Raw genomic sequence first — 12,436 nt, forward strand, 5'->3', positions numbered from 1 at the left:
AACAGTGAAGTAGCCAAAATCAGCCACAAATCCGCCCTTGAATTTGGACTCTTTATAGATTATTATTAGTATGAATCATTACTAATGAAAATATTTTAATTGAGCTATTGGTATTTGCAATTAAATTTTATTGTATTGCCTATAAGGTGAAAAGCATTGTTATGCTACATGTTGCCATATGCTTACAAGTGCAATAACAAGTGCAATAACAGTGCAATAACAAATCGATTTTTTTGCAATCAACAAAATTTGGTTGTCCACTTGTAGCTAATATTATCTATAAACATTAAATATTTACAACTTTCTAATTTAGATATTCAGATTCAGAATAAAATTCTGTCTTAGAGTCTAGGTATTTGTGTAATTACGGTTAAATTTAGTAGTGGTTGCTATGGTGATTCTAACGGTAAACAACTAGTTACGTGACTGGAAACTTTAAGGGCAATTTTCTCGAGTTATCGTTTCGACTGTTTTAACAAGATATATGTAGACTTTTGACTATAAAATCAGTTCTAATTAACGTCGAAACAAAATTCTTTCTGCAGAGAATTGTGTAGGTTTTTCTTTGTTAAGCTGGGCTACTATCTAAATTTTGATATTTTCCAACTTGACCCCACTTTCTGAGATCATGACCCAAATACTATTTACAGGCTACTAGTCACTAAAAACACGTGTAAAAAAATATTTTAAAACATTGTTTAGCAAAATGATATAATTCCCCAAGCGCTTTCCACTGAAATAAAAGCGGGCCTTGTAAATGTTTTTGTGATTTTTCTCAACATCGACCTGGTAAATATCTAACCCTCAGTAAAAAAATAGAACAACTATTTTACCTCGCGGGGCTGATCTTTTTTACAGTAACCAGCTTCGTAATCGTAAAAGCTTACACGTGAATAATATTTCTATATAATAAACTGGCAGAACTATTGATAAGTATTCCTGAATTCGCAACTCGACAATATGAGTCAGATAAATATTGCCAGAGATTAGTCAAATTGCGATTAAATATTGAAAATGATATTTGTAAGATGTCGGATGAGGATGTAAACAAGCTGTATCTAAAACACAAACAAGGGGTCATCGAAAAGAGGCAGATCAAATTCCAAAAAAACTTGCTAAAACTTGGACCAAAACTGTGGTTAGAGTAGTGTCAATAAATCATGAGGAAAAATTGAAAGATGATCTAAACAAGGACATTTTCTCAAGGCTGCTATAAACGAGTATTTTCCTGCGTTTTATTACGACTACGGAATGTACCTCGCGCCCATTTCTGTTTTAGGTACTACAGCGAGCCACATCAATTTTGACAGAAATGTATTAATAAACGTCGGACCAGACAGAGCAAACGCGGTCGGAGAAACCGACCATCAAAAAATATCAGAATAAACTGCCCAATAATCAGTAATGAGGTGGTATCTGAATTTGTCAAGACATCTGAGAAAACTCCCGAGACATCCCAAAAGTATATCTGATGTGTTTTAACCATTGGTCTAGCTGTAGAAGTCATATATTTACATTGGCTCCCACAAAAACTATTGCCTCAAGCGTGTGAATCGGAAGTGCCAGCAGTGAAACCCACCACCAAAACTCGCAAAGTTTAGTATATAATAAATGACTACAAATTTGATAAAAGACTTAGGGAACGCACTATACCAGGGGGGTCTAATAGCCTTGGCAGTTGCAGGATCAAGGTACGTGGCAAAATCTATGGGTTTGAAAAATAGACCCATAAAAATCAAACCAAAAAGTTTGGCAATGCTCGCTTTAGACATTGGAGCTGGTACTTACATAGTACAAAAATTGCAAGACAGCAATACAATACCAACCAAAATATTCACATAAGATTTTACAGGCAGCCTATGAAATTGAAATCTTTTATCGCACTCGTTGTAATAATTTCTGATCACTTCCTTAGTAAAATTTTTTCTGGCTTCAGCTTTTACTTTATCAACATTGATAGTTTCCAACAGACAAAAAACCTTTTCTTGCTCATCGTCTATAACATTAAACTCATCATCCGTAATTAAATCATCCTCTAATGCACTCAAGACTTTTTTTGGCACTAATGATATTCCAGCGTTCAGTATAGAATGCTTCCTAGTGTGATTTTTTTACTGCTTTTAAACCGGATGCGGCTCCCAACAAAGTAAGCACTAATCTTACTGGTATACCCACTACGGTGAGTGAAGTTACAATCCTAGCAGTTGACTCCGCCGCTGCCAAAGATTCTAAGACTTTTGTGATATTTTGTAAAAAACTCATTACCTTACTATATTTTTATACAAGCTCCACCTGCTAATATTTAGATCATAAAGTTCATTGCGAATTGGTCACACACAATTATATCACTCCAAATCACCATCAGGCGCTGACGGCAATGTGGACATATTTTGTCTGTCATGCATTATACCTTCAGTACCGGGGGTACAACTCGCCACTGCTCTTTTGTAAATGTTCTGTTTTCAATACCTCGCAAAGTGCACAATGCTGGCTGTTTTTCAAATAAAGAAAATTCATCAATTTTGTAAATGACGACAGACCATCAGTAGCTCAGTACGTGTGTCATTGTGTTCTTCATCTGGATTATAGAGTTGTCGAACTAAAGAATTTCAATTGGCAAATCTTCTAGTATTTTTTGGTATTGAGGCTGTGGAACATTGTCTAGCTTTGTTGCTTCAACTGGTTTCATTCCGATCATTCAAGTTTCCTCATCATCAATTGAATTTAGCAGTGCTGGTCGCATTTTAACCAACTGACGTGATGCATTTTTTGTCTCAATCTATTCAGTGTACTGAAAAGCAAAAACCTTTTCCACTAAAGTGCAATTAAATCTCTTAATAAATACCATTTTTTTCATGTTTAGTGCTCTTTTAACTTTTACACCACAATCTTTCATCAGTTCGATAAACGCTTCAATAAACTCATTACCCTTATCTGCCATAAGCTCTTTTGAGTAGTTTAGTGGTGATCTAGAATATATATTCTGTATCGCTTCTACAGTCTCCGTTGTTCTTTTAGTTTTGAGAGGTTTGGCTTCTTTGTATCTAGAAGCTATGTCTATTACAGTCAATGCGTATTTAGATTTTCCTTTGTGCAAAAACCTTCGTGATAAAGTATATCTACTTGGTAAGTGTTATTTGGCCATTCTTAACCGAAATGGGGAAACATTACTTTTAGGCTTTGGTTTGTAAACTTGGCATACAGGTTGTCTATTTAACCAACGCTGAATATATTTTCTAGATAGCTCGGGAAGATTTTTATGGAGTTTTGCAGAGGCTCTTGTACCCCGCTGATAACCGGCTGATGAATAATACAATTTTTAAAGTTTTTCTATTTATTACAACAAATTTGGAAAATGTTTTGGTGGATTTGTAAACTGTCTTAGTGAATTTGTAAAATGTTGTAGTGAATTTGTAAAATGTTTCAGTGAATTTGTGAAATGTCTTAGTGAATCTTTGAAATGTTTTAGTGAATTTGTAAATTGTTTAGTGAATTTGTAAAATGTCTTAGTGAATTGGTAAAATAGCGAGCACACATCCATTACAAACTAAGCCTGTCAGAGAAAAATTGTGCTTGATGATCTGATATATTAAAGAAAAGCTATAATAAATGGAGAAGTTAATACAAATGACAGATATTTTAAACTTGGAATATTCCATTGTTATAATATTCCATTACTTACCAGTAGTATGTAAAAGGGCTGATCTGGATGATGTCATGAAAACCATATTTTCATGGCATGACGTCTATCTAGAATGAAAAACTTTAGATTTGATAAAGGAAGCTGTAAGCAATTTAAAAGAGTGATGTGATGAGAGGAAACGATTTGCAGACATATTAGAAGTAAAGTAGGACGGTGCGGTAAATGGAGATAATCCTATCTTTCTTTTTGAACTATCCAATCTTTTTGAACAAAGAGAAGAAGAAAAGAATGTTGAAAGAGTGGGTGTGAAGGGATACAGTAAAATGATCTCTGATGAAATAAACGATTCTATATTTCGATTATAACAATATGGATAATGATGAATTGAATGTTGGAATTGTGTGATTGGGAAAAAGCAAAAGTTTTTCCAATAAGAGAAGGGTGGGAATTTGAGAAGATTAAACTTCCTCACCATAGATTTTGGAAGTTGAAAAGAGCTGAAATGTAAGTGATTGTCAGCCCAAGTAACTTTTAATACCAAGTGTCTGACCTGATGTTCAGTCAAGCGTATCAATTGATGTATGGTTAAATAAAAGCATATAATAAAGGAGATTGTACCAATGGGAAGCATGACCAGCACTTAGTTGCTGCAGTTCCGTGCTCTTTGGCAACCGGACCACCCTCTCTGTATAGATTTCTAATATTCTACATTTTTTTCAAAGTCTCTGGACTTTTGAAAATTTTTAAAAAGATTTATTCATCTTTTTTCAAATTCGAGGATTTGAAAAAGTTTTAAAATTCTATACTTTTTAGACATCTTTAGTTCAAAAAAGCTAAATCAAAAATTCTGATCTAGATCAGTCCCTTTACATACTACTAACTATTGTGGAATTTGAATCTAAAGGTTATTTGGAAATATATTTTAGTATAATTAAGACTCTGCTTAATAGATTCTTGTAATATACTTGTTTCATCTGTGTTTAAAACCAGCCTAAATTTGGAGTGAACGGAACTAGAATAAGACTCAAACTGCCAAACTAAAAAAATTTTCTTCGTTGTGCAACAAGGTAATTTGAAAGCTTGATTTGAAATTATTGGATAATTTTAAGCCTTTTATTACAGCCTTGCTTCACTGCCCAGTTTGAAAGAGCTGGACCTATCTTGCAGTATCATAAAATCTACTGGTCCTGTTGTCTTAAAAAATCTGGATTCTCTAGAGAAACTTGACATGCGCTTCTTTGACTTCTCCAAATTCCCACTCAGGTAGGCGTGAAACAGTATCACAAAATAATTTCTGATTTTAACCAGTTCTGAATGTGTTCTATTTTGTCAATCCTGATTTAAAAGCGATCAATATGATGCGATTATTGGTTTTCAATGAATGATTATTTATTGTGTGCATGGTTAGATTGTGGACGTGTAGAACCAAAAAGAGAAATGTATACTTGTAGAAATGTCAATCACGTAGAATTTTTTGCTTCAATGTGCAACAAGTAAATGTGATTATTTGACTTGAAATCATTCGATAACTTTTAGCCTTTTGTTGCAGCTTTGCTGCCCTTCCCAGTTTGAAAGAGCTAAACCTCTCTCACAGTAAAATGGATTTTCCTGGTCATGTTGCTCTAGAAAATCTGGATTCCCTAAAGAAACTTGACATGAGTTCTTGCAACTTCTTCAAATCCTCACTCAGGTAGGTGTGAAATAGTATCACAAAAAAGCTTCTGCAAGACTATGTTGTGTTTATGAACGTTACTGACTTAGTTTTTGATTCTAACCTCCTTTTGCAGTTTTCATTGCTTAAATTCAATACCTGTTAATCGTAAATTAGGTTGCTTTAAAAATAATTAGCGCGCACTGCACTGTAACCACCTATATTGTAGAAAAAGAATTGTCCCACTATAAAAAACTTTTGGGAGGCATGTGGTTTCATTTTGTGATGCACCTTTTTAAAATCAGTTGATCAGTTGGCAAATTTGTGGTACCACAACTAATTATTGGCATCAGTAATTAAGATAAACTCTTTACTAGTTTTTCAGGGCTAAAATCTGTGCTTAGCTTGCATGCACACAATATGGCTGAAAACTTCTTTCCATTGGCACAAAAATTATATCTTCTAAGGGTCAAAGTTTAGTTCGGCTAAAAGATGTTTCAATGGTCCTATCAACTAGCTCAGTAGTGCAAAATCTACTTGGTGTAAGAAGATATGGGTTGTGTTCAAACAAAAGCAACAATCAGAATGCATCTGACAAAGCAAGTTACATTCTATAATATATTTGATTCCAATTTTGTGGATTTGATTTCTTCATGTGTTCTGAGTATTATTTTGTATATCATTTTTTTTTAATATATATTTTGGCAACAGGTTAAGTTATAATTATATAGCTTATAAATTGCACCGATAAATTAACTTACATATAATTCCTTTACCATAGCACAAAAAACCAGTTTTTGCTCCAAACACTAGCACATATATCAATGGGTGCAATGAACTTTTACGCAATATTATTAAATATATTTATAAGTTAAAAATACGCCTACAAGTTTAGAATGATCAACCATTTTCCAATTTAGTTGTTTCTTCTTGAAAAGATTTTTCTGTATGCGTGACTGGCCTGTGAAAATGTGAAACGACAGGGAATAAGGTTGTGTCATTCTTTTTTGCAACAGCTGAACTTGCCTTATCAGCTGTTCAGCAGGGATGCTAGCCGTTTGATGATATTACGATTTTACGATATTGCCACTTTTATAGCAAGATATTTCTCTAAGGAATGGACAGAAAATTGCTGGTGTTCTCTTGACTTTGTTTAAAAAAATTGGCGTCATTCTGAACCACGTCAATCAGCGTAGGGGTTAGTATGAACAGTAACTAGCTAATATAACATATTTGTAGACAATGGTAAAAAGCCATCTACTTTTGACAAGTTCCCCAACAAATTTATTGTCCAAAATAAATAAGTTAGTATTAATAGTACCAACAAAGCAGCAAAATATTGTAGCTAAACTGTAACTATTGTGGAATTTGAATCTAAAGGTTATTTGGAAATATATTTTAGTATAATTAAGACTCTGCTTAATAGATTCTTGTAATATACTTGTTTCATCTGTGTTTAAAACCAGCCTAAATTTGGAGTGAACAGAACTAGAATAAGACTCAAACTGCCAAACTAAAAAATTTTTCTTCATTGTGCAACAAGGTAATTTGAAAGCTTGATTTGAAATTATTGGATAATTTTAAGCCTTTTATTACAGCCTTGCTTCACTGCCCAGTTTGAAAGAGCTGGACCTATCTTGCAGTATCATAAAATCTACTGGTCCTGTTGTCTTAAAAAATCTGGATTCTCTAGAGAAACTTGACATGCGCTTCTTTGACTTCTCCAAATTGCCACTCAGGTAGGCGTGAAACAGTATCACAAAATAATTTCTGATTTTAACCTATTGCGCAGTTCTGAATGTGTTCTATTTTGTCAATCCTGATTTAAAAGCGATCAATATGATGCGATTATTGGTTTTCAATGAATGATTATTTATTGTGTGCATGGTTAGATTGTGGACGTGTAGAACCAAAAACAGAAATGTATACTTGTAGAAATGTCAATCACGTAGAATTTTTTGCTTCAATGTACAACAAGTAAATGTGATTATTTGACTTGAAATCATTCGATAACTTTTAGCCTTTTGTTGCAGCTTTGCTGCCCTTCCCAGTTTGAAAGAGCTAAACCTCTCCCACAGTAAAATGGATTTTCCTGGTCATGTTGCTCTAGAAAATTTGGATTCCCTAAAGAAACTTGACATGAGTTCTTGCAACTTCTTCAAATCCTCACTCAGGTAGGTGTGAAATAGTATCACAAAAAAGCTTCTGCAAGACTATGTTGTGTTTATGAACGTTACTGACTTAGTTTTTGATTCTAACCTCCTTTTGCAGTTTTCATTGTTTAAATTCAATACCTGTTAATCGTAAATTAGGTTGCTTTAAAAATAATTAGCCCGCACTGCACTGTAACCACCTATATTGTAGAAAAAGAATTGTCCCACTATAAAATACCTTTGGGAGGCATGTGGTTTCATTTTGTGATGCACCTTTTTAAAATCAGTTGATCAGTTTGCAAATTTGCGGTACCACAACTAATTATTGGCATCAGTAATTAAGATAAACTCTTTACTAGTTTTTCAGGGCTAAATTCTGTGCTTAGCTTGCATGCACACAATATGGCTGAAAACTTCTTTCCATTGACACAAAAATTATATCTTCTAAGGGTCAAAGTTCAGTTCGGCTAAAAGATGTTTCAATGGTCCTATCAACTAGCTCAGTAGTGCAAAATATACTTGGTGTAAGAAGATATGGGTTGCGTTCAAACAAAAGCAACAATCAGAATGCATCTGACAAAGCAAATTACATTGTATAATATATTTGATTCCAATTTTGTGGATTTGATTTCTTCATGTGTTCTGAGTATTATTTTGTATATCATTTTTTTTTAATATATATTTTGGCAACAGGTTAAGTTATCATTATATAGCTTATAAATTGCACCGATAAATTAACTTACATATAATTCCTTTACCATAGCACAAAAAACCATTTTTTGCTCCAAACACTAGCACGTATATCAATGGGTGCAATGAACTTTTACGCAATATTATTAAATATATTTATAAGTTAAAAATAAGCCTACAAGTTTAGAATGATCAACCATTTTCCAATTTAGTTGTTTCTTCTTGAAAAGATTTTTCTGTATGCGTGACTGGCCTGTGAAAATGTGAAACGACAGGGAATAAGGTCGTGTCATTCTTTTTTGCAACAGCTGAACTTGCCTTATCAGCTGTTCAGCAGGGATGCTAGCCGTTTGATGATATTACGATTTTACGATATTGCCACTTTTATAGCAAGATGTTTCTCTAAGGAATGGACAGAGAATTGCTGGTGTTCTCTTGACTTTGTTTAAAAAAATTGGCCTCATTCTGAACCACTTCAATCAGCGTAGGGGTTAGTATGAACAGTAACTAGCTAATATAACATATTTGTAGACAATGGTAAAAAGCCATCTACTTTTGACAAGTTCCCCAAAAATTTATTGTCCAAAATAAATAAGTCAGTATTAATAGTACCAACAAAGCAGCAAAATATTGTAGCTAAACTGTATCTGTTGTGAAATTTGAATCTAAAGTTCATTTGGAATTATATTTTTATTCTAATTTAGACTAGGTTTAATATTTTTTTGTAATATGCTTGTTATTGGTGTGTTTAAAACCTGCTTAAATTTTTAGTGAATAGAACTGAAATAAAACTCAAACTGCCAATTTAAAATTGTTTGGTTCAATATGCAACAAGTAAAATTGAATGATGGATTTGAAATCATTTGATAACTGTAAACATGTTGTTATAGACTTGCTTCACTGCCTAGTTTGAAAGAGTTGAAACTGCCTTCCAGTATCACAGAATCTATTCATCCTGTTGTCTTAGAAAATCTTGATTCTCTGGAGAAACTTGACATGCGCTCTTGCAACTTTTCCAAATCGCCACTCAGGTAGGTTTGAAGTATTATCACAAAAAACCTCTTTGTTCGGTCCTCAATGTGTGAACTTTTGTCAATACTGATTCAAAAATGATCAATATGATGCGCTTATTGGTTTTTAATGGGTGATTATTTATCGTGAGCCCGGTTAGATTTTGACCTGTAGACCCAAATAACAGAAATGTATTCTTGTAGAAGTTTCATTATTATAGAAACTTTTCTTCATTGTGCAACTAGTAAATCTAAAGGCTTGATTTGAAATCATTGATTAATTTTAAACCTTTTGTTGCAGACTTGCTTCACTGCCCAGTTTAAAAGAGCTGAACTTCTCTCACAATAATATGGATTCTTTTGGTCCTGTTGTCCTAGAAAACCTGGATTCCTTAGAGAAACTCAACATGTGCTTTTTTAACTTCTCCAAATTGCCACTCAGGTAGGTGTGAAACAATATCACAAAATAATTTCTGATTTTAACCTCTTTGCACAGTCCTGAATGTGTCCAGTTTTGTCAATCCTCATTTAAAAATGATCAATATGATGGTATTATTGGTTTTCAATGATTGATTAATTATTGTGTGCATGGTTAGACTGTTGGCCTGTAGAACCAAATAACAGAAATGTATTTCTGTAAAAATGTCATTCTTGTAGAATATTTTGCTTAAATGTGCAACAAGTAAATGTGATTATTTGACTTGAAATCATTCGATAACTTTTAGCCTTTTGTTGCAGACTTGCTTCACTGCCCAGTTTGAAAGAGCTGAACCTTTCTCACAGTAACATGGATTTTCCTGGTCATCTTGTTCTAGAAAATCTAGATTCCCTGGAGAAACTTGACATGGGTTCTTGCAACTTCTTCAAATCTTCACTCAGGTAGGTGTGAAATAGCATCAACAGAAAACTTCTGCAAGACTCTATTGTGTTTATAAACATTACTGTCTTAGTTAAGGGTTTTAATCTCCTAGAGCAGTCTTCATTGTTTAAATTCAAAACCTGTAAAATGTTAACTAGGTTGCTTTAAGAATTAATTAGCCTGCACCACAAGATTCAATTGCTATATCACAGACAAGGTCAATATCAAGCTGTTTTATCTTGAGGAAGATTAGCCTCGAGATTCTCTCTCTACCCTGTGATACAAAAACTGTCCGATATCCCATGTTTACATTTGCACCAGCGTCGAGAGTACAGTATAGCTGTATTCAAAGTTTTGGTGGATAGCTTCTGCTGGAACAGTAACTTTTTTATACACACAAAATATGCATGAATTGTTGTTATTATTTCAATATATTCAAAACTTTTATTTGTTTCTCAGTTCTTATTAATTTGTATCACTACCTAATTAACTTTTTATTGTAATTGTAGCAAAACAGATTTAATTTACATTTGTTTGACAAAGTTTGAAAACCTATACAGGGGTTTTATGTCTTCTCTCAATTCGTTTAAACTGCAAAACACTTTTTCATGATATGAAGTTTAAAAGTTAGAAAGGTACCAGTTGGCACATGTCAAATAAAAATAAAATTTTTGTGCAGACTTGTATTGCCAAGGCAACACTGCCATTTACCTGATGACAATAAATTTTGATTCAAAGATTGCTAAAAAAAGTTTTCATGTGACATGAGTACTGTTTTTATGTTATCGGTTTTTTAATAGACATTTAGGTCACAGGTTAGGTTATTATTGTTATATTGCTTGGAAAATGCACTTATAAATTAACTTACATGTACATATAGCCCATTTTCCATTGCACCAAAAACCGGTTTTTACTTCAAACTCTAGCAAACATCTAGCTTTTACGCAATATTGCTAAATATAGTTATAAGTATGGATGCTGGGCCATGATGTTACATTTCTTATTTTTTGGATGTGTTGTGATTTTTTATTATTATGTTGTTTTACTTGTTATGCTATCACTTATCATCACTTGCTGCCATACAAACGCACTAGCGATTCTGTAAATTCACCTTGTTAACCGGTATTTTTACTGTTTGCCGTTAGCCGGAACGAGTGATGCTGTTATATATTAAGGAGCACGCTCACATATTTGAGCAGAGCAAATGGCCTACACTTCTCGGCTAGTGGATTTCTTTTTATAATAGAACATTAAACGAAACCACACGCAATTTAATCTGTATGAAATAGTCTACATTGTGCGAAGGAAAGGCTGGGAAATTCTTTTACACTGGTGGCAACAATGGAATTGTGTTGAACCCGGCAGGCCCTATCTGGAAATTTAGAAATCAAACTTCCGCAGACCTCCTGCCCTGCTTGCAAAAGCAGCCTCAGTAGTTCCGAATCTGGCAAAAATAGCAGTACGGCTATCCCCCATATTCTTAGAGAAACCTGGTGTTTGAGAATAAGCAAGTTATCTAGCACTCCAGAAAAGGATTGATGACTGAAACTACGCCGCGCTCGATACAAGGCGCTTGATACTGCAAAAAAAAAACGCTTAAACACTCCATGTCAGGCTACGATTGTATAATTATAACGGTCCCCATCACTAGGAAAAAAGCTAAAGTCATGTCTCAAAGGAGGGCAAGGAGTGTAGACCGGGACACAGACCGACTAGCTGACACCATTGGGTAGCTTTTCAGATTAAGTCGGAACCCAGAACAGGCCTCCCAGTTCCAAACGCCCGAGTATAATGGTGTCGGGGACCCAGAATATTTCATTACTAGGTTTAAAGAATTTGCAGCTGCAAAGAGGTGGGCCATCGAGGCCAGCACACTGCACCTCAAAGAGGCTTTAAAAAGAGATGCAGAGTCTTGCGGACGGACGGTTGGAGTTGCAGCATTCTTTGAAGACATTCGAGCCCGATTTGGACTATTTCCCCGACAAGCCAGAGCCCAGTTGAGCAGTTTGAAGAAAGGAACCAAAACTTCCCTGCAGGAAAATGCAACGGAAGTTGAATGGCTAGTCCAAATAGCCTACACTGACTGCCCTAACCGTTCAGAAGTAACATGGCAAAGGAGTACTTCTCAAACTCCTTAGACCATCCATCCTACAGCGGCAACCTTTAGCGGTACTCACAGAGACTCTCGTGGATGCAATGCAAGCTGGAGAAGAATTTCTCCAGAACAAATCTAGAGAATGGAGTTTGGGCAAAGCCGCCTGGACTGTAGAAAACTTGGAGGCCATTACAAGACATGGTGTGATATGCAGTGTCAAACAATACACCTTGAATGTACTGCTATCCACAGTAAAGCAGCTGGCGGACCAGGTCAAACAGCTGCAAAACAAGCCAACAGAGCTTCCAAAAACTAAGCCTGCTATTTTTTGGAAT

General features: G+C 34.5%; 1 protein-coding gene across 1 annotated transcript; it reads left to right on the forward strand.

The window, feature by feature from the left end:
- Positions 1-1,028: 1,028 nt before the first annotated feature.
- Positions 1,029-12,144, forward strand: LOC137398026 (uncharacterized). The gene is made up of 9 exons (XM_068084126.1): positions 1,029-1,138; positions 4,766-4,906; positions 5,193-5,333; positions 6,893-7,033; positions 7,328-7,468; positions 9,028-9,168; positions 9,449-9,589; positions 9,886-10,026; positions 11,748-12,144. Exons 1-9 carry the CDS (start codon positions 1,029-1,031, stop codon positions 12,142-12,144), a joined length of 1,494 nt encoding a protein of 497 aa, XP_067940227.1.
- The last annotated feature ends 292 nt before the right edge of the window (positions 12,145-12,436 follow it).

Source organism: Watersipora subatra, chromosome 6 (assembly GCF_963576615.1).
Source record: "Watersipora subatra chromosome 6, tzWatSuba1.1, whole genome shotgun sequence".
In the NCBI taxonomy this organism is placed as follows: domain Eukaryota; kingdom Metazoa; phylum Bryozoa; class Gymnolaemata; order Cheilostomatida; family Watersiporidae; genus Watersipora; species Watersipora subatra.

Coding starts and splice junctions, on each gene's coding strand:
- LOC137398026 (XM_068084126.1), top strand. CDS start 1,029: ATGTCGGATGAGGATGTAAACAAGCTGTATCTAAAACACAAACAAGGG. Junction 4,907..5,192: donor TTCTCCAAATTCCCACTCAG/GTAGGCGTGAAA, acceptor CTTTTGTTGCAG/CTTTGCTGCCCTTCCCAGTT. Junction 10,027..11,747: donor TTCTTCAAATCTTCACTCAG/GTAGGTGTGAAA, acceptor GTAGCTTTTCAG/ATTAAGTCGGAACCCAGAAC.